Source organism: Leucopleurus acutus, assembly GCF_964270905.1.
Source record: "Leucopleurus acutus genome assembly, chromosome: 16".
In the NCBI taxonomy this organism is placed as follows: domain Eukaryota; kingdom Metazoa; phylum Chordata; class Mammalia; order Artiodactyla; family Delphinidae; genus Leucopleurus; species Leucopleurus acutus.
This window is the reverse complement of record NC_139158.1, coordinates 10,232,176-10,251,476: the sequence shown is the minus strand read 5'-3', so window position 1 is coordinate 10,251,476 and position 19,301 is coordinate 10,232,176. Positions and strand designations below refer to the sequence as shown.

General features: G+C 43.1%; 2 protein-coding genes across 3 annotated transcripts in view; one reads left to right on the top strand and one right to left on the bottom strand.

Annotated features, from left to right (window-relative positions):
- RCC1L (RCC1 like) overlaps window positions 1–6,638 on the bottom strand; it is a 32,793-nt gene extending 26,155 nt beyond the window's left edge. For both annotated transcript variants that reach the window (XM_082857697.1, XM_082857696.1), the window contains exon 1: window positions 6,284–6,638. In XM_082857697.1, the coding sequence (XP_082713823.1) occupies window positions 6,284–6,598 (315 nt within the window). In that variant the 5' untranslated portion in view covers window positions 6,599–6,638. The remainder of the gene's footprint in view (window positions 1–6,283) is intronic.
- Window positions 6,639–18,834: 12,196 nt separating this feature from the next.
- Window positions 18,835–19,301, top strand: part of LOC309972617 (general transcription factor II-I repeat domain-containing protein 2) — a 53,870-nt gene continuing 53,403 nt past the window's right edge. The window contains exon 1 of the mRNA XM_082856395.1: window positions 18,835–19,289. The gene's annotated coding sequence lies outside the window, so the exon portion shown is untranslated. The remainder of the gene's footprint in view (window positions 19,290–19,301) is intronic.

The window sequence follows — 19,301 nt, the reverse complement described above, 5'->3', positions numbered from 1 at the left end:
CAACTAGAGAAAGCCCACGCACAGCAACGAAGACCCAATACAGCCAAAGATAAATAAATAAAATAAATAAATTTAAAAAAAAACAGAAGTACTAAGAAATTCTTCTGGCTAAAAGGAAATGACAGCAGATGGTAACTAAAAGTCACAAGAAATGAAGAACATCAGTGGAAATAATTATAAAGATAAATATAAAACACTGCATAGGGCTTCCCTGGTGGCGCAGTGGTTGAGAGTCCGCCTGCCGATGCAGGGGACACGGGTTCGTGCCCCAGTCCGGGAAGATCCCACATGCCGCGGAGCGGCTGGGCCCGTGAGCCATGGCCGCTGAGCCTGCACATCCAGAGCCTGTGCTCCGCAACGGGAGAGGCCACAACAGTGAGAGGCCCGCGTACCGCAAAAAAAAAGAGAAAAAAGAAAACTGCATAAAATAATAATTATAAAATTGTATTGTTGGGCTTAAAACGTATAAAGATGTAATATATATCACAATAACCACACAAAGGAGAGAAGTGGAAATGGGGCTATGTTGCAACAAAGTTGCTACAGTCTTTCAGAATTAGGTCACTATTAACCTAAAATAGATTATGATAAATTATATATTATAATCCCAACACCAACCACTAAAAAAACAAAAACTCAAAAAACATATTAAAACACCTGACAAAGGAATTTAAAGGGTCCAACAGAAAAATACCTATTTAACACAAAAGAAGGCAGCAAAGGAAAAATCGATAAACAAAAAAGACATACAAAAACAAATAGCGAAATGGCAGATGCAATCCAACCGTGTTAGTAATTACATTAAAAGGACATGGTGCTTCCCTCGTGGCGCAGTGGTTAAGAATCCGCCTGCCAATGCAGGGGACACGGGTTCGAGCCCTGGTCCCGGAAGATCCCACATGCCGTGGAGCAACTAAGCCCATGCGCCACAACTACTGAGCCTGCGCTCTAGAGCCCGCGAGGCACAACTACCGAAGTCCGTGCGCCTAGAGCCCGTGCTCCGCAACAAGAGAAGCCACTGCAATGAAAAGCCTGCGCACCGCAATGAAGAGTAGCCCCTACTCACTGCAACTAGAGAAAAGCCCGCACGCAGCAACAAAGACCCAACACAGCCAAAAATAAAAAATAAATTAATTAATTTTAAAAAAAGGACATGGATTGACAATCAAAAAATAGGCAGAAGCCCTAAACAGACATTTCTCCAAAGAAGACATACAGATGGCCAATGAGCACATGAAAAGATGCTCATCATCGCTAATTATTAGAGAAATGCAAATTTAAACTATTGATACAATGAGGTCACACTGGTCAGAATGGCCATCCTTAAAGAGTCTACAAATAATAAATGTTGGAGAGGGTGTGGAGAAAAGGGAACCCTCTTATACTGTTGGTGGGAATGTAAATTGGTGCAGCCATTATGGAAAACAGTATGAAGGTTCCTCAAAAAAAACTAAAAATAGAGTTGCCATATGATCCAGCAATCCCACTCCTGGGCATATACCTAGACAAAACTGTAATTTGAAAAGATACATGCACCCCTACGTTCACAGCAGCACTATTCACAATAGCCAAGACATGGAAACAACCTAAATGTCCATCGACAGATGGATAAAGAAGATGTGGTAAATATACACAAAGGAATATTCTCAACTATAAAAAAGAGTGAAATTATGCCATTTGCAGCAACATGGATGGACCTTGAGATTATCACACTAAGCAAAGTAAGTCAGAAAGAGAAAGACAAATACCATATGATATCACTTATATATGAACTCTAAAATATGACACAAATGAACTTATCTAGGAAAAAGAAACAGACTCACAGACATAGAGAACAGATTTGTTGTTGCCAGTTGGGGGGTTGGGGAGGGAAGGATTGGGAGTTTAGGATTAGTAAATGCAAACTAATATATACAGGATGAATAAACAACAAGGTCCTTCTGTATAGCACAAGGAACTATATTCAATATCCTGTGATAAACCATAATGGAAAAAAATATGAAAAAGAATATAGAGGCTTCCCTGGTGGCACAGTGGTTAAGAATCCACCTGCCCATGCTGGGGACATGGGTTCGAGCCCTGGTCCAGGAAGATCCCACATGCCACGGAGCAACTAAGCCCGTGCGCCACAACTACTGAAGCCCGCGGGCCTAGAACCCGTGCTCCAAACAAGAAAAGCCATCGCAGTGAGAAGCCCACGCACCGGGACGAAGAGCTGCCCCTGCTTGACACTAGAGAAAGCCTGCACGCAGCAATGAAGACAAACAACACAGCCAAAAATAAACAAAATAAATTTATTTTTTTTAAAAGGATATATATGTATAACTGAGCCACTTTGTGCTGTACAGCAGTAATTAACACAACATTGTAAATCTACTATACTTCAATTTAAAAAAAAAAGGACATGGATTTAGGGACATCAGTGAAAATGGTGGAGCAATAAGAACACTGACTAACATTCTCAGAAACAATTCTTTCAGAACTCTGGAAATTAACCAAGGACTTAAAGCAATCTGGGGAATGTTTACTTAAGAAAAGAGCTGAATCTCAGAACAGCAAGCTTTGCAGCATTTTAACTTGACCTATTCCCATCCACCTCTTCTCAGCTCCTGAAAACCAACAGCTCACAATTATAGTGAAAACCAGCAGTCTGGAAGCCATTGGAGGAGGCAAAATGGGATTGGAGAAATTTCAAAGCCCCATTCCCAGGGAATTCTCATTTGATCTATCTAGTGGTTCCCTGTAAGACCCCAAGCACAAGGCTCTATTTTTCTGATCTGACCCAGATATCATCCAGGGTAAACAGCCTTTTCCCCAGGGATGTTTTTTGAAAACTGTCAGAGACCAGTGATGAATACTGCAGCTGCCTAGATACTGGTGGCTAACAGCTGGAGCAAACAACAGGTTAACCAAGAAGCTATCAACCAACTTGACCTTGACATCTATAGAACACTCCACCCAAACAACAACAGAATACACATACTTTTCAAACACACAAGGAACATTCTCCAGGAGAGACCATATGCTAGGCTATAAAACAAAGTCACAATACATTTAAAAGGACTGAACTTAAAGTATGTTCTGTAACCACAACTGAATTAAATTGGCTATCAATGAATAAAGAAATTAGGGAAAACATAAATATTTGGAAATTAAACACTTCCAAATAACTCATGGGTCAAAGAAGTAATCACATAGGAAATCGAAAAATAAGGTGAATAAAGATCAAAATACAACATAACAGAATTTATGGGCTGCAGCTAAACAGTGTTTAAAGAAAAAATTATAGCTATGAACACCTACATTACAAAAGAAGAAAGACCTCAACAATAGCCTAAACTTCCAGCAAAAGAAACTAGAAAAGAAAAGCAAACTAAACCCAAAGCAAGCAGAGGAATAAAATTATAAAAATTCAACTGGAAATCAATAAAACAGAAAACAGGAAAACAATACCAAAAAATGAATTAAACTAAATGTTGGTTCTTTCAAAAGATTAACAAAGCTGACAAGTCTTTAGCTAGACTGACCAAGGTAAAAAGAGAGGAAATATAAATTACCAAAATCAGCAATGAAAGAGGGGACATCACCAACCTGCCAGCCCTACAGAAATTTAGATTATAAGCGAATACTATCAACAACTTATGCCAAAGAGTTAGATAACTGGCACAAAACAAATTCTCAGAAAGACACAAAGTACCAACGCTGACTCAAGAAGAAATAAAAAATTTAATATACCTGTAACAAGTTTTTAAATATTGAATTAGTAATAAAAAAAAAAAACTCTTCCTATAAAGAAAAGCCCAGGTCCAGATGACTTACTTCATTGGCGAACTCTACCAAACATTAAAACAAGAAATAATACCAATTCTTTACAAACCTTTCCAGAAACTCATTTTATGAGGCCAGTAATACCCTGATACCATAAGCAGACAAGGAGGACATCACAAGAAAAAAACAACAAAAAAGTCCTTAACAAAACATTAGCAACCAAATCCAGCAATGTACAAAAGGGATTATTCACCACAATCGAGTGGAATTTATCCTAGGAATGCAAGGCTGGTTTAATATCCAAAGATCAGTTAATGTAATATATCCAATTAATAGAATAAAAGACAAAAAATACATGATCACAGAAACAGACATAGAAAAATTGTTTGACAAAAATCTAATCCCTAGTCATGATTTTTTTAAAAAAGAAAAAGAAAAGAAAAACTCTGAACAAAGCAGGACAAAAAGGGAACTTCCTCAACTTGACAAAAGGTATCTATGAAAAACTTATAGCTAATGTCATAATTATAAATGAAAGACTAAATACTATCTCCCTAATATCAGGAACAGGCAAGGATGTCACTTCAATCCACTGCTACACTGAAGGTTCTATCCAATGCAGTCAGGCAAGAAAAAGAAATCAAAAGTTTCAAATTGGAAATGAAGATGTAAAACTGTCTTTATTCACAGACAACCAGACAATATGATCCTGTATGTATAAAACCCTAAGGAATACACGAAAATCTATATAACTAATAAGCAAGGTCAGTAAAGTCACAAAATATTAAGTCAGTATACAAAAACCAATTGTATTGCTATGTAAAAGCAATTAACACTCTAAAAATGAACTTAAGAATACAATTCTATTCAAAAGAACATTAAAAAGAAAAAAACACTTAGGAATAAATTTAACAAAAGACGTGCAAGACTTGTATACTGAAAACTACAAAAACATAGTTGAAAGAAATTAAATTCCCAAGTAAATGGGGAGACATTTCATGTTTATAGATTGAAAGACTCAAAATTACTTAGATGGCATTTGTGCCCAAATTGATCTACAGATTCAGTGTAATCATTACCAAAATCCCAGCAGGTAGTTTTGCAGAAATTGACAAGCTAATACTAAAATTTGTATGGAAAAGCAAAAGACCCTGAAGAGCCAAAACTTAACATCTCCCAATTTAAAAACCAATTATAAAGCTACAGTAATCAAGAGGATAAACATATAGATCAATGGAACAGAACTGAGAGTTCAGAAATAAAGCCTTACATTTACCATCAACCGATTTTCACAAAGGTGCCAAGACTATTCAATAAAAAAAGGATAGTGTTTTCAACTAGTGACAGGACAATTGGATAGCCACATCCAAAAAACCCCTTACCCCACACCATACACAAAAATCAATTCAAATGACTGTCTCACAGACATAAATATGAGAACTCAAACTATGAAGTTCCCAGGCAAAAAGAGAGGAAAATTATCTTTGTGATCTTGGGTTAGGCAAAGATTTCTTAGATATACCAAAAGTACAATCCACAGCAGAAAAACTGATCAACTGAACTTCATTAAAATTAAAACCTTTTTCTCTCCAAAGGACACTATGAAAAAAATAAAAAGAAAATCCATGGACTGGCAGTGAACATTTGCACATATCATATATGTGATAAAGTACCTATATCCAGAATACATAAATAACTCTCACAACTCAATATTAAGAAGTCAAACCCAACTTTTCATTCCTCTGGAGCTTAAATTCCCTGGCTCTCTCGATCTCCCCTTTTAGGGCAAAAGATCATTTGTTATCCTTGACAGAGAAGTCAGAAGCCAAACTGGTCAAATCTGCTTCTTTTTCACCACCCACCAAGACGTCCACAACCACGCCGAGCAAGAACCTATCCTAAACATCCGTTTTTGCTTTTCTGGATGTTAGCTGCCGAGATAAGCCGCCCTCCGGTAGCTGTTCTTTGCTGCATCTTTTCAAATCTGAGTCAACTCAGGGGACTCCTGTGCAACCATTCCACTGTGTTTAGACCTTTCATCCTTCCTCTCATTCCTGTTACTGCTCCAGTTAACATTTCCTTTCCGAATTGTTCACCGACCCCAGCCAGCCCACGCTTTCTCTGACCTTTTGAAGTCGGCTTTCCTAACAGCAGAACTTCTGGGGTCTGATTGGCCCGAAGGCGAATCCCAAAGTACGAACACCTGCCAGCTGGGGGGCCGTGGGCCTGTCTCATAACTTCTCCGAGCCTCCCTTTCCTCCCCCGTAACTGTGGCAACAACCCCGACTCCCGAATGACGCGAGCCGGGCGCAACACCTGGCACGTTTCGGCCACTCGGTACATGCCGGCAGCGCCCTAACGCACTCCCCTCCGGCAGCCCGCTCGAGGGTCATGCTCTCTTAAGTTTGGCCACCCAGCGTCGCCAACCTCTCCGAGAGGGCCGAGTGCCTCGGGAGGCGCGGCCGAGACCGGAGGCCAGCACAGAGGGAGGAAGAGAGGGAGCCGAAGTCCTCACCTTTTGGTCCAGCTTCAGGCGGTAGGGCACGGCCTGGATCCTGCGGCGCGGCCGCGAGCCGGCGCGGGGCTGGGGCCCGGAGCCGGGCAGCACGAAGGTGGGCACGCCCAGCGCCCCGGAGAAGCTGAAGCCCCACACGAAAATGCGGTCGGCGCGGGTCGCGCGCTCGCCCACGTACTGGAACACGGGCGCGTCCGCCTCGGCCTCCGCCGTCTCGCGCCGGCTCCGCGAGCGCCCGGCCGCCGTCCAGTGTCCGCGCCACGGCCCCGGCCCGCTCAGCCGGCGCCCCAGCCGAGCCCCCGCCGCCAGCGCCATCCTCCGCTACACGCCTCAGCCGTTCCTGGGCGCCGCCATATTGGCGACCTTTGACCTCCCCCGGCGGAAGAGCCTGCGGCCACGTTTACTATTGGCTGAAAGCAAAGGCCTTGAGGTCAGCCAATGGCTCAGGGAGGCTGGAGGGCTGGGCTGGACTGGGCGGAGCCTGGTATCGCCCGTTCCTGAGTGACTCGACCTAGAGGACCCGTCCCGGCCCTACCGACATAGTGCGCGACCTTTCTCCGAGCTCTGGCAGCCGGCCTGAACTCACTCGCCTTCCCGCAGAGCGCGTGTTTGCTGAGCACCTTCCCGGCTCTGGTGGGCGCTCTCATTTTGCAAAGGCCCTTTGAATTTTGGTAATCAGCAGGAGTAAAATTTAAGAGGTTGCCCACTCTGCGCGACTCCAGCGTAGTGCTCTCCCCTATCCTCTGTCCCTCGACACTTTTTACCTGGCCCTGTTGCCTCTGTTCCCGCTCCCACGCCGCTCAGTCGGCGCTCCAGCCACAGAGAGCTCCCTGCTGTCTTCGACAGTGCATCCTCCTCCCAGCGTCACCTCGCCCCTCAGCCCATCACTCCACTTAAGGCAGGTGGTTCTACTTGTAATTTCTGAATCCCAGGGATGTTTCAGGCCTTCCTTTGCACACAGCGCCTTGAATGCCCTTCCCACTGCCCTCTTCTCCCTGCAGGTGTCTAGCAAACTCCTCGCCTTCTAACATCCAGCTGGAGCACCTCCTTTGAAGTTCCACGAAGGCAAGAACTTCATTCACATTGTCCTCACCAGTTTTGTACTAGAGTTTAGCATGCAGCCAGGAACAAGGCATGCCCTCATGAATGATTTGCGAGTCTGGGGACCTGGGCTCCTGTCCTGGCTCTGCTACTGACTTGTCCCGTGATGTTGGGAAGTTGTCTCCCTTCTCTGGATCTCACCTCTAAAATGAGGAGATATTAAAAAAAAATCAATACATGAAAGGAATTTTTGAACTTCATGGCCTGTAGGATCTCTTGCAGCCCATTATGATCTATGACAGTCATTCCCGAATATTAGTCCCAAATGCTGAGAGCAAACTGTCTCTTTTTCCCTCCTCTTGCTTTTCTCTCCTCTTTATATGCTCGATACCTGTATCAACTTTAATAATGTAATAGCCAGTATTTTGCCGGCAAAAGTGAGCTTATTTAGGAATAAGAAGAGAAACTGCAAATTGAGAAGTACAAACTATGACAGACCACAGGCAAATCCGGAGAACAACGAAAGGGAACTTGCTTTTATATGGAAAAGTGGGTAATTGGGAGGTGCTGTGATAACCAAAGAGTCCACTGGAGGAAGCTGGGAGTCCAAAGTATAGTGGCTTCTCATTGGTTGGATAGAGGCATCTTCCCGTCCCAGATGTGGGCATTTGTCTCTTCCTGTTTGGAGTAATTGAAGATGCATGGTGGGGCATAAGAGCTCCCCCTACAGTCCTGTCCTGACTCCAATTTTAGCCGAGGTTCTTTAATTCCGCAAGGCCTCCGTGGGATTAGATAGGCAAGGATTTTATTAGGGAAAATATCTCTGTAAGAGAAAAAGGGGAAGGGAGGTGCTCAGAAAGCTGGGAGAGCCATCAGGCCACGATACAAATCTGACTCTAAATGAGGGAGAGGGACTTCTCTGGTGGCGCAATGGTTAAGAATCCGCCTGCCAATGCAGAAGACACGGGTTCGATCCCCGGTCCAGGAAGATCCCACATGCCGCAGAGCAACTAAGCCCCTGTGCCACAACTACTGAGCCTGCGCTCTAGAGCCGGCGAGCCACAACTACTGAGCCCACGCATGTAGAGCCCGTGCTCTGCAACAAGAGAAGCCACCACAATAAGACGCCTGCGCACCGCAACGAAGAGTAGCCCCCAGTCTCCGCAACTAGAGAAAGCCTGTGCACAGCAACGAAGACCCAATACAGCCAAAACTAAATAAATAGATAAATTTATAAATAAATAAATGAGGGAGAGGAAGAGGGAAGCCTGGGTAAAAGTGTCCTATGGCTGCTGTACAGTCTAAGGAAGACTTGGTAAGGTCACTGGGGAGTGCTGGAGCCCAAGATGACCAGCAGAGGAATCCGTGCCTCCCAGGATCTGGTCTGCCCGAGTGTCTCTTCCCGCCTCATTCAGTCACTGGGAGCAGTGCAAGGGAAGCATGACCTCCCTGCAAACAGGATAGATTTCACGGCTTTGGTTCATTACATTCACTGTAGTTGGAGGCCTTGAGGAGCAGTCTCACAGCTACCACGTCGTATCAGTCAGTTTTCCCGCATCACCCTCTATGAAACAGCCCCACAGAAGGGTAACACATCAGCCACGTTTCACCACAGAACGGCGAAAACGTGTTTCACAGAATGACTGCAAAGCACATTCCAGGACAACAAAGTGATTTGAACTGGTCTTGATAGTACGATAAAACTGGATTCCTTCCAGGTGTGGAATTAATTCAATAAACTCAGCTAAAATTGGAATCGGGACAGGCCTGTAGGGGGAGCGCTGGTGCCCCGCCATGCATCTTCAATTACTCCAAACCGGAGGAGACAAATGCCTACATCTGGGACCGGAAAGTGCCGCTACTTTAGCAGCGCAACCAGTGGTGACAACCACCGGCAGCCAGCTCCTGCCGCAGGCGGTGGCAAGCAGCACAGAGCGGACCACAGCTTATTCCCCCAGCAGCCCCCTCGGGCACTGTCATAGGCAAGTGCCTCCTATGAAGCACCTCCTGATGGAAGACCTTCCTTGGCCCCCAAGAGAGTGGATTTCTGTAAAGTTCCAGAGTGCACATTTCCTGTGACCTCTGCTACCTCTCAGTGAGACCCCTACCATTCAGTGAGCCATGGGTGAGCCTTTCCCACCGAGGTCTGGGTCTCAGCTCTGGGGGGTGGCCTCTTTCTGGGGTAGCCTGGCTCAGCCCTAGTGGCGGGGACTCCTCCCTCTACCAGTCCTGTATGCTTTAGAGTTCTCTTCATACCGGCCAAGCCCTTGTTATCATTAATAATTCTTCATATTAAACCTTCTCTGTTCAAATCACAAGGTGGTTTCTGTCTCTTCACTGGACTTTGATACACCAACTAACAAGCCACTAATTTCACTAAACCCATTTCTAACATTCATTAAGCTAATCAGCAACCCCTCCAGTGTTGATGGAAAGAGAGCTGCCTGGAGGTTCCTGGGAGCTGCCTCTGGTGCGTGGCTACTCCGATTAAATGCTAACTGACCACACCGGGAGTGTGTCTGGGAGCCCCCCCACACACACACACACGGAGGGGAGGGTGGTTAGAGCTGAGTGAGGCGGTGGACAGAGGTAGGAGACGAGGTTGGAAGGATGGAGGAAGAAGGGCAGCAGATCACCTTTGGCCTTTGGGCCATGGTAAAGTTTGGGGCTTTTACCTGAATTTGTGACTCTATAGATATGTATGGGAGCAGGTGCATCCAGGGTCCTCAGTCACCCCGCTCGTCCTTAGTCTGACATCTCTGACATGGGAGGATGAGCAGATCCACGCAAGCTCTGACTCTCTTCAAGCTTCTTGTCCCATGTGCATGCCAGGCATTTTAAATTTTCTACCAAAAACTCCACAGATGCCTCAGACACAGAAAGGAGCTCGCAGGGCCCATACACACATGCAAGGTGGAAAAGAGGGGGAATTAACATCCTAGACGCAAACTGCAACCAATGGGCTTAGGAGCCAAGGGATAAATGCCACCATTGAGGTGCATTCGGGGAGGCCTTCTGTGCACTGCTCAGGATCCTGGCAGAATGAGGACCCCGCTGACCACAGCGGCAGCCTCAATGGTGACCCTTACGTCTGCTTTTCCTGTGTGACTCTTGCCACTCCCTCTCTCCTTCCCTACGATCGCCTCCCAAGTAAGCCACCAGGGAGCAAGTCTTTATGTAAGGCTGTTTGGGGAAGGACACAAGCTAAAACAATTGGCACCTGAAGTAGGGCGGTGATAACCCCTGGCTTGCTGTAGCATCATGATTACTAAGGCTCTTTTTACTTGAGGTGGAGGGATGAGGTGCTGGTAGACTCAGAGCATTTGGTTAAGCTGTATCTCTATGACACGAATAGTATGGGGGTAATAGTAAGTTTGTGGAGTTAGCTGGCTTGGTTAACTGTGTAGGAAGCCTTGAAGAAAGAATGACAGGTTTAGATCAGCCAGCTATTCACTTGGGGCATGCTGAGAAAACCAACAGGCCTCCATGATGCTGTTTAAAAAGACTTTCATCTGCTGCAGGCAAAAAGGAGCCAGAGGCCTGGGATTTCAGGGTGACAGAGCTGCAGAGGAGGCCAGATGTACAGCCTTGGCAGGTCTCCTAGGCTGAAGTCAAACCCCAATAGCACAGGGGTGGGAACTTGAGATTGGGATGGGGCACCGGGACCATGCACCTGAGAATATTACAACACAGACGCCACCCCCACTCTAATTTCCAGTCCAGCAGAAACGGCCCCCTCTCCCTTGATATAGGGGAGCAGCCTCCCCTCGCCTAGGTACCATGCTAAGACTCCAGCTGAGTAGATGCCCCAAGAGGTGACGCTTATCCTCCTCAAGGTGCGACCCACTTCACCTCATTGCTGCCAGACTGGTATTCAGTCAGGTCTCAGCAGAACCTGAGTGAGGAAGAGCAGTCCCTATTGTAAGAGGAAACAGCTTACTCACTGACAGAATTGCAGCACTGGGCTCAGCAGGACTAGGGAATATGTGTGGGTGCATGTGTACATTTAGGGTGTTGGACCAGAAGCACAGAATAAAAGAATGGATGGAGAGAGTTTGTTGACACAGGGCCAGCTCCTTCAGGATTTAACATCCTGGCAAGGAGCCAATTCTAATGCTGCTGGGATGGCTCTGTGAAGCTTACATATGACAACAGTATCAATAAATGAGGTGGAGATGCTGGAACTCCCTGGAAGAGAAAAGAGTCAAAAGGCTCGGGGAGGTGGGAATGTTAAAGCAGATTAATCCACCCTGCAAGGATCCAGAGGACTCTTAAGACCGTCACTAAGGCAATAAGAGATGTCCCGGTGAGGAAGCTCTAGCATCTTTGAGAAGCTCGGAGTGCCTAGGCTAGGGTGACAGTAGCAGATGGTGCTCTAAAACTAGACTCCCAAAGACGATGGTAGGTTCCAGAGCAGCAGAGCCAGGTGGCTGGACTTTGCCATCAGAAGCAAGGTGGATGGACTTGGTAGAACAAGAGGCAAGGGCGGAATGGCAACTGTAGTGTCTGGCACCGGTAATCTGTGGCGTGGCTATCTGACCACGGTATTCCAAGGGATAAGATGAAAGCACAGACAGCTAAGGTGCTTTCTTGCCTTGTATAACTGGAAAAAAATCTGGTGAGCAGAAGGCTGACATTGGTTAGTACAATGAAAATCAATCTCTCACCCAGTTTTAGGACCTAACCCAGTTCTCAGACCACAGTCCAGCAATTATAGAGGAGGCTGGGTCCACTTGAGGAAGGACCCTGCAGAGCCACTACAGTAGCGTCAATAAATATTCTCTTTATCATTTCCCAAAGGCACCTGTGGTTACTTACCAGAGTTACCATCCACTGGAGAAACGAGAATCAGATCTCCCAAGAGCTGGATAGAGGGTCTGAGCTGACACTGACACCATAGGACGTGAAATACCAACAAGGCCCCAGTTAGAATGAGGGCACCTGGAGCCAGGTACAAGTATGTCCCACAGGGGGTCAAATGTGTCCACACACCCACCCTGTGGCTATTTCCCTGGTTCCCACTTACACAGTTGGGACAGACATTCTTAGCAGCTCATATTGGTTCCCTCACCCTGTCTTGACCCAGGAAGTATTAAAGGAGAAGACATACTGCATCCCAGGTGGAATTGCAGACTTGAGCACCAACTTCTAAGACGTGAAGGACTCAGAAGTGGTGGTTCCCATCACGTCTCCATTTAGTTCACATGTTTGACTCCTGCAAACACCAGATGGGTTATGGAAGACAGCTGAAAACTACTATAAACTTAGCTAAGTGCTTAGTCCAGTCATAGCTGCTGAGTCACGGGTAGTATTTTACTGGAACAGATCAATATGGTTTCTGAACTTCCCAGGGGATACTGATCTGGTGAATGGGTTCTTTTCAATCCCAATGGTAAAGGGGATCAAAGGCAGTTTGCCTCTATATGGAAAGGACAATACTACTCATTAACGCTCCCTGCTCTCACTCCTGATACCCCCAAAATTAAGGTTCTGTGTACAAGACTTTGTCTCCAGCTCTGCTTTTACTGATAAAGCTGAGACATATACCGATAAAGGAGAATCATGTAATTATTATTGTATGAGGGTTCTCCAGAGAAATAGAACCAATAGGAAAATAGGAAACTCCTTATCTGCCATCTGCAAGCTGGAGACTCAGAAAAGCTGCTGCTGTAGTTCCGGTCAGAGCCCAAAGGCCTGAGAACCAGAGCAACAGTGGCGTTAAGTCCCAGTTCAAGGGCAGGGCAAGATGGATATCCTGGGTCAAACAGGCAGAAAGAGAAAGAGAACATTCAATCTTCCTCTACCTTTTTGTCCTATTGGGGCCCTCCATGGGCTGGATGAAGCCCACGGACATTGGAGAGGGCCATTTTCTGTACTCAGGCCACCAATACAAATGCTCATCTCTTTTAGAAACATCATCACAGGCACACTCAGAAATGATGTTTAACCACCTCTGATTATTAATATAGTTATAATATACTTATATATGTATGAAATGCATATAAATTTTCAACTGCTCTTTCATAAGCAGGACTGTCCTGTTATCTAGTGTATGGCCTCTCTGATTTTTTGGTTTTAAATATCTGTTCTTTTACAAAACTGGCAATGCTTGTATTTAGTAGGCTTTTTAAAAATCTTTACTTGCCAGAATTAAAAAATTGATAACCCTATATGGGTTTCTTGAATTTCTAGAACATTTTTCTTTTAAGGGATATCTGAAAGCACTATTGGTTTGAGATTTAGGAACAAAAGGGCACAGTAAGAAACTCTGCAAATGTGAACCATAGCCACTGGGTGGCGATGCTCGCCCATCAATTTTGTGGCTCACACTGATAGAGAAACAGGATAAAACAGCCTAAAAGCCAGGTTTGGCGAAAGGAGACCTGGATTTACAGTCACTACTGGGCTTTTATATTTTACTATCACAGCCTGGTTGATTTTATATACTGGCTGTATGCTGGCAAGTACTTACATTTTTGTCCAAATTGCTATTCAGGAAAGATGGTTCTACAGCAAAATACCAGCTACCCCAAAGTATTAAAATGTCTGTGAACTGTTAGCCAAACTAAATCTTCCCCCAACCCATAAGGACATTTTCCTGTAGATGTTCTAACTTCTTTGTTACTTGGGGTAGCTGATATGATAGTCCCGAGTTTAGGAAAGAGTGAACTTAATTATTAGTCTTATATATTTTAATTTTTATTATTAATGTTTAATTATACAATTAATCTATGACTTTTACCTTTGTAGAAAAATTAATAAATAAAACACTATACATGGCTACAGGTAAAGGCTCCTTTAACCACAGCACCACATATACCTGGTGCCATGGAAAACCATTATTTTATTTTTGTTAGTTGTGTTTTTAAAAATTGGGATAATATGTATTTCATTCTGCAACTTCATCTTTTCACTCAAAAGTATATTGGAGATACTTTTTTTAAAAAATAAATTTATTTTGTTTATTTATTTTTGGTTGCATTGGGTCTTTGTTGCTGTGCGCGGGCTTTTCTCTAGTTGCAGTGAGTGGCGGGGGGGCGCTACTCTTCACTGCAGTGCGCAGGCTTCTCACTGCGGTGGCTTCTCTTGTAGTGGAGCATGGGCTCTAGGCGCGCGGGCTTCAGTAGTTGTGGCTCGCGGGCTCTAGAGTGCAGGCTCAGTAGTTGTGGCGCACAGGCTTAGTTGCTCCGTGGCATGTGGGATCTTCCCGGACCAGGGCTCAAACCCATGTCCCCTGCATTGGCAGGCGGATTCTTAACCACTGCGCCACCAGGGAAGCCCTGGAGATACTTTTACAACAGTTTGTTTGGACTTACCCCATTCTTTTCCACTCTTGGATATTACTGTGAATAAACTACATCTTGTTTAACCATTCTCCTTTTTTCATGGACATTTGAGTTGTTTCTATTTTTTTCTATTACAGTGAATATTCTTGTACATGTTCCTTTTGCACTTATTTAAGGGTATAACCTGGGTAGATACTGATAACTGGAACTGCTGGGTCACAGAAAATGCTCATTTAAAAAATTTAATAGATGTTTTTAATTTGTTCTCTAAAAGTTGTGCTACCATAGTATATGGGTGGATTCATTTTTCCATATACCAAACACCTGATACAAACTTTTAAAATGTTTGTCAATCTAATACCTAAAGCATATCTCATTACTGATTCACTTTGTATTCTGTAATCTCTAGGAAGGTTGAACATCTATGGTTACTAGCATTTCATGTTTCTTTTACTGAGAATTGTTTGTTTATTCATATTCTTGGCCACATTTCTATTGGGTTGTTTGTCTTATTAATTTATAGAAGTAATTGATATATTATGCATAGAAACCCTTACGTGTTGAAATATTTTATCCTTTTTTCTTAATTTATGGTGTCTTCTGTCCTACACAATTTTATTTTCTTGTAGTCAGTTTTACTAACTTTATTGTTTAGAGCTTCTGCTTTCTGTGTCTAGTTTAGGAAAACTACTACCCAAGATAATAAGGATATTCTGTAATGTTTGTATAACACTTAATCTAATTTTTTACTTTTTCTATGTAGATTTGGAGTTGATTTTTATGAGTGGTATGAGACAAGACTGTATATTTCTTGATATTTTTTTCAAACAGATATCTGATTGTCCCCAAATTATTGGCTATTAACAGACTTTATCTGAAGATTTGAAATGCCATTTATAACATATGATAAATTTCCACATACATGGATCAATTTCTGAATTCAATTTTTGTTTCTACTGATTTATTCTCAAACTAATATGACAAGATTTCACCTGCTACAGCTTTATAATATGCTTTGATTTTTATTCAAATGTCTCTTCTTTGTTCTTTTACAAAATTGCCTTTGCTATTCATAACATTTACTTTCAAATAAATTTTAAAATCATCTTGCCAGGTTGCATTAAAAAATCCCACTGGGATTTTTTTTATTGGAATTGCATTAAATTCATGAGCTAATTGAGAGAAACTAACTAGGAGAAATGACATTTTACAATCTTGAGTCTTCCCGTGGCACGTAAATGTGGTATACTCTAACATTACCATTGGCTTCAGCCATCTGCTTGATGAATTCAGCTCGCTGCTTCCAGGTAAATTCTTCTTTCAGTTTTCTGAGAAAACGGATCTTCCAACTTTCTAGGGCAGTAGTCTCCAAATTATTTTGATTATGTATCTCTATGGGTAAAATTTGTGAGCATGAAAAAATATATATAAATCATTTGCACATATTATTATACTAATATGTACTTTATGAAATATACAAAGAAATTATTTAAATAATGAGATAAAGATTAAATAAACAATAATTTTTAAACAAACATCTTATTGTGTTTTTTAAACTCTTTGCTCTCATTAAAAATAGTAGTGGTAGGAAAATACCAGTAGGTAAGATGATTTTTGCAAAAACAATGTGACTACATATGTTTAATTTAAAATAATTTTAAATTATTTTTCATGAAACAGGAATGTGAGGGCTGGCTTTTTAAGCAATATGGGGGTATAATTTATGTAAAATAAATTGCATTCATCCAAACTATAGTTTGAAAAATTTTGAAAAACGTATTCAGCTGTGTGAGCACCACCACAATTGAGATACAGCATAATTCCTTCCCCACCAAAATCATCCTCATGTCCTTTGCAGTCAACCCCTTTCTCCACCCCGGTACTAGGAAATTGACATGGTTTTGCCACTATAAAATAGTTTGTCCTTTCTAGAATTATATATATGAACAATAATAAAATATGGGCTCGGATGTGTGTCTTCATTGACTAAGCATGATGAATTTGGAGATTCCACGTACCCGTAATTCGTTCTTTTTTACTGCTGAGTACCATTCCATTATATGGACGTACCACAATTTGTTTATTGATTCACCTGTTGATTGACATTTGGCCTTCTCCCTGCATTCAGATATTATGAATACAGCTGTTAAGAACATTTGTGTACAAGTCTCTGTGTTCACATATATTCCGTTTATCTTGAAAAAAAAGTTCATTGAGAATGTTTACATCTGTGTTCATGAGGGATATTGGCCTGTGCCTTTCTCTTCTTGTGATGTCTTTGTGTGGTTTTGGTATCATGGCAATGCTGTCCCCATAGAATGAGTCAGAATGTATCTCCTTCTCTTCAAGTTTTGGGAAGAGTTTGCGTAAATTTATTTTTACCTTAAATGTTCAGTAGAAATTACCAGTGAAGCCATCTGGGCCTGAAATTTTCTTTATGGGAAGATTTTTAACTAAATTTCCAACTCTTTTATAGATATAGGGCTATTCAAATTATCTATTTCCTTTGAGGAAGCTTTGGTAATTTGTGTCTTTCAAAGAATTTGTCCATTTCTCTTAAATTGGCAAATTTAGTGCCAAAAACATGCTCATAATTTTCCCTCATTATCATGTATTTTGCTCGTTTATTTTTGAGTCATTTCAGGCAACAGGATAAATCCAATCCTTGTTACTTTACCTTGGCCAGAAGCCTAAGTCTGGACATTTACACTTAACTCTGAGGTGGAGAGTTACTGGACAATTTTTGTTGTTGTTGTTGTTACGCGGGCCTCTCACTATTGTGGCCTCTCCCGTTGCGGAGCACAGGTTCCGGACGCGCAGGCTCAGCGGCCATGGCTCACGGGCCAAGCTGCTCCGCGGCATGTGGGATCTTCCCGGACCGGGGCACGAACCCGTGTGCCCTGCATCGGCAGGCGGACTCTCAACCACTGCGCCACCAGGGAAACCCCATATAGAAGATTTTAAAGCAGATTAGAAAATTGTTTCCAAGTTAAGTTTTCAAGTATGAGAGTTTTGTACTCCCATTGTTTTGGGCAACAAAATTCAATCAATCCTTATTATTCACTAACTCCATACTTGTGAATTCACCTACAATTTATAGGTAAATTTAAAAGCAATACTCACCCTGCTTATCAGCAGACACAGTAGAGTGGCAAAAAAAGTTGTTTTGCCTGCCGTGCACGTTCCCAGCTGAGGTAGAACAAGGTGACACCAGCTCTCCCACTGTAAACAAGTGTCCTTTTCCTGGTCTACTTAATGCTACACTTTCCACATTTTGTGGGTTTTCTTTTTTTTTCTTTTTTGATGATTTTGCTGTTTAAAATGGTCCTCAAACATAGCATTGTCTAGTATTCCCAAGCACAAGGGAGCGATGTGCCTTACGTAGAAAATACTTGTGTTAGCTAAGCTTCCTTCACACAAGAGTTACAGAGCTGTTGGCCATGAGTTCAACTAATGAACCAACAATATACATTAAATAAGGTGTCTTTAAACAGACACACACATAAAACAAGGTTATGTATTGAGAGTTTTACCAAAATGTGAAGAGGCTGGCAGAAACCTAATCCTGTATTTCTCCTAGGAGCAGTATTCAGTTTTGCTCAGTGTTTGCTAAGAATTTATAGACCATAACTCTTCCGAACAGAAAGAATCAACTATAACATAATGGAAATATTTTCAAACATCTCTTTTTAAAATGATGTCAAAAAAAGCAGGTACCATCTCAACTAACTGCTGGATGGTTATTTTTACCTTGAAAGAACATCTTTTTTAGCAGCTTCTGCTAGGAAGCATATTTTTGTGAGCCACTTACAGAAAAAAATGTCAGCGAATCGTGACACTTGTCTTTTTGCAAAAGAAAATGTGTATTAGAACATAACTTCAAGACAGTAAAGAATGAGAACGCTGCCTTCAACTGCGTCTGAATATTCCTTTAAAACGAGAAACAAGGCAGCTATGTTAAATCGGAGCAATGGGTAAAAGGTTTCTATTCTCCTTTTGGCATACATAAAATATGCAACTTTGCTTAAACAAAACTATAGTAATATTCGACTACTTGCTGGAGTGCCATCACCATCTGATCGACAGCTCATGGTTGGGTTGGTTATGTCACTGACCCCCATCAAAAGGTGAGGACATGTTGTTACAGTATTATAACAACTCGTTGGCTTTAAGGCAGATTCACCGGTCACTGGAGTTGTGACCTCACCGCTTTAAAGGTACAAACTGCAATCACACGAAACTATCAAATTAAATAACAGCAAGAAAGTAGTCCACGTTCGGGGGCGGTGTCAGGGGCGAGACCAGACACATGCAGCCACTCATCTAAGACTGAAGATGGACGAGCACTTCTGGCCTTGAACAGAGCGAGACTAAGGGACTTCCAAACAAGCTCACTGTGAAGCTGAACTATTCCACGGCACCGGAAACGGCAACTCCCACTTGGGGCGCTGCGGACACACGAGTCTAGGCTGCCTTCCAGGAAGCCAAAAAAAAAAAAAAAGGAAAAGAAAGAGAAAAAGAAGGGATAGTGGAGAGCAGGGCTTCGGCCGCCGCCCACACGCCGCGCCCTCGCCTCTTCGCGGTTGCGGCCGCCGCCCTCGGCCCCCGGGCCACTCCCAGGTGGCTCAGCCCTCGGACCCCGCGGCCGGCCGGGCGCTGCCCGCCGGCGGGGACCTCAGGTGCGTACACCG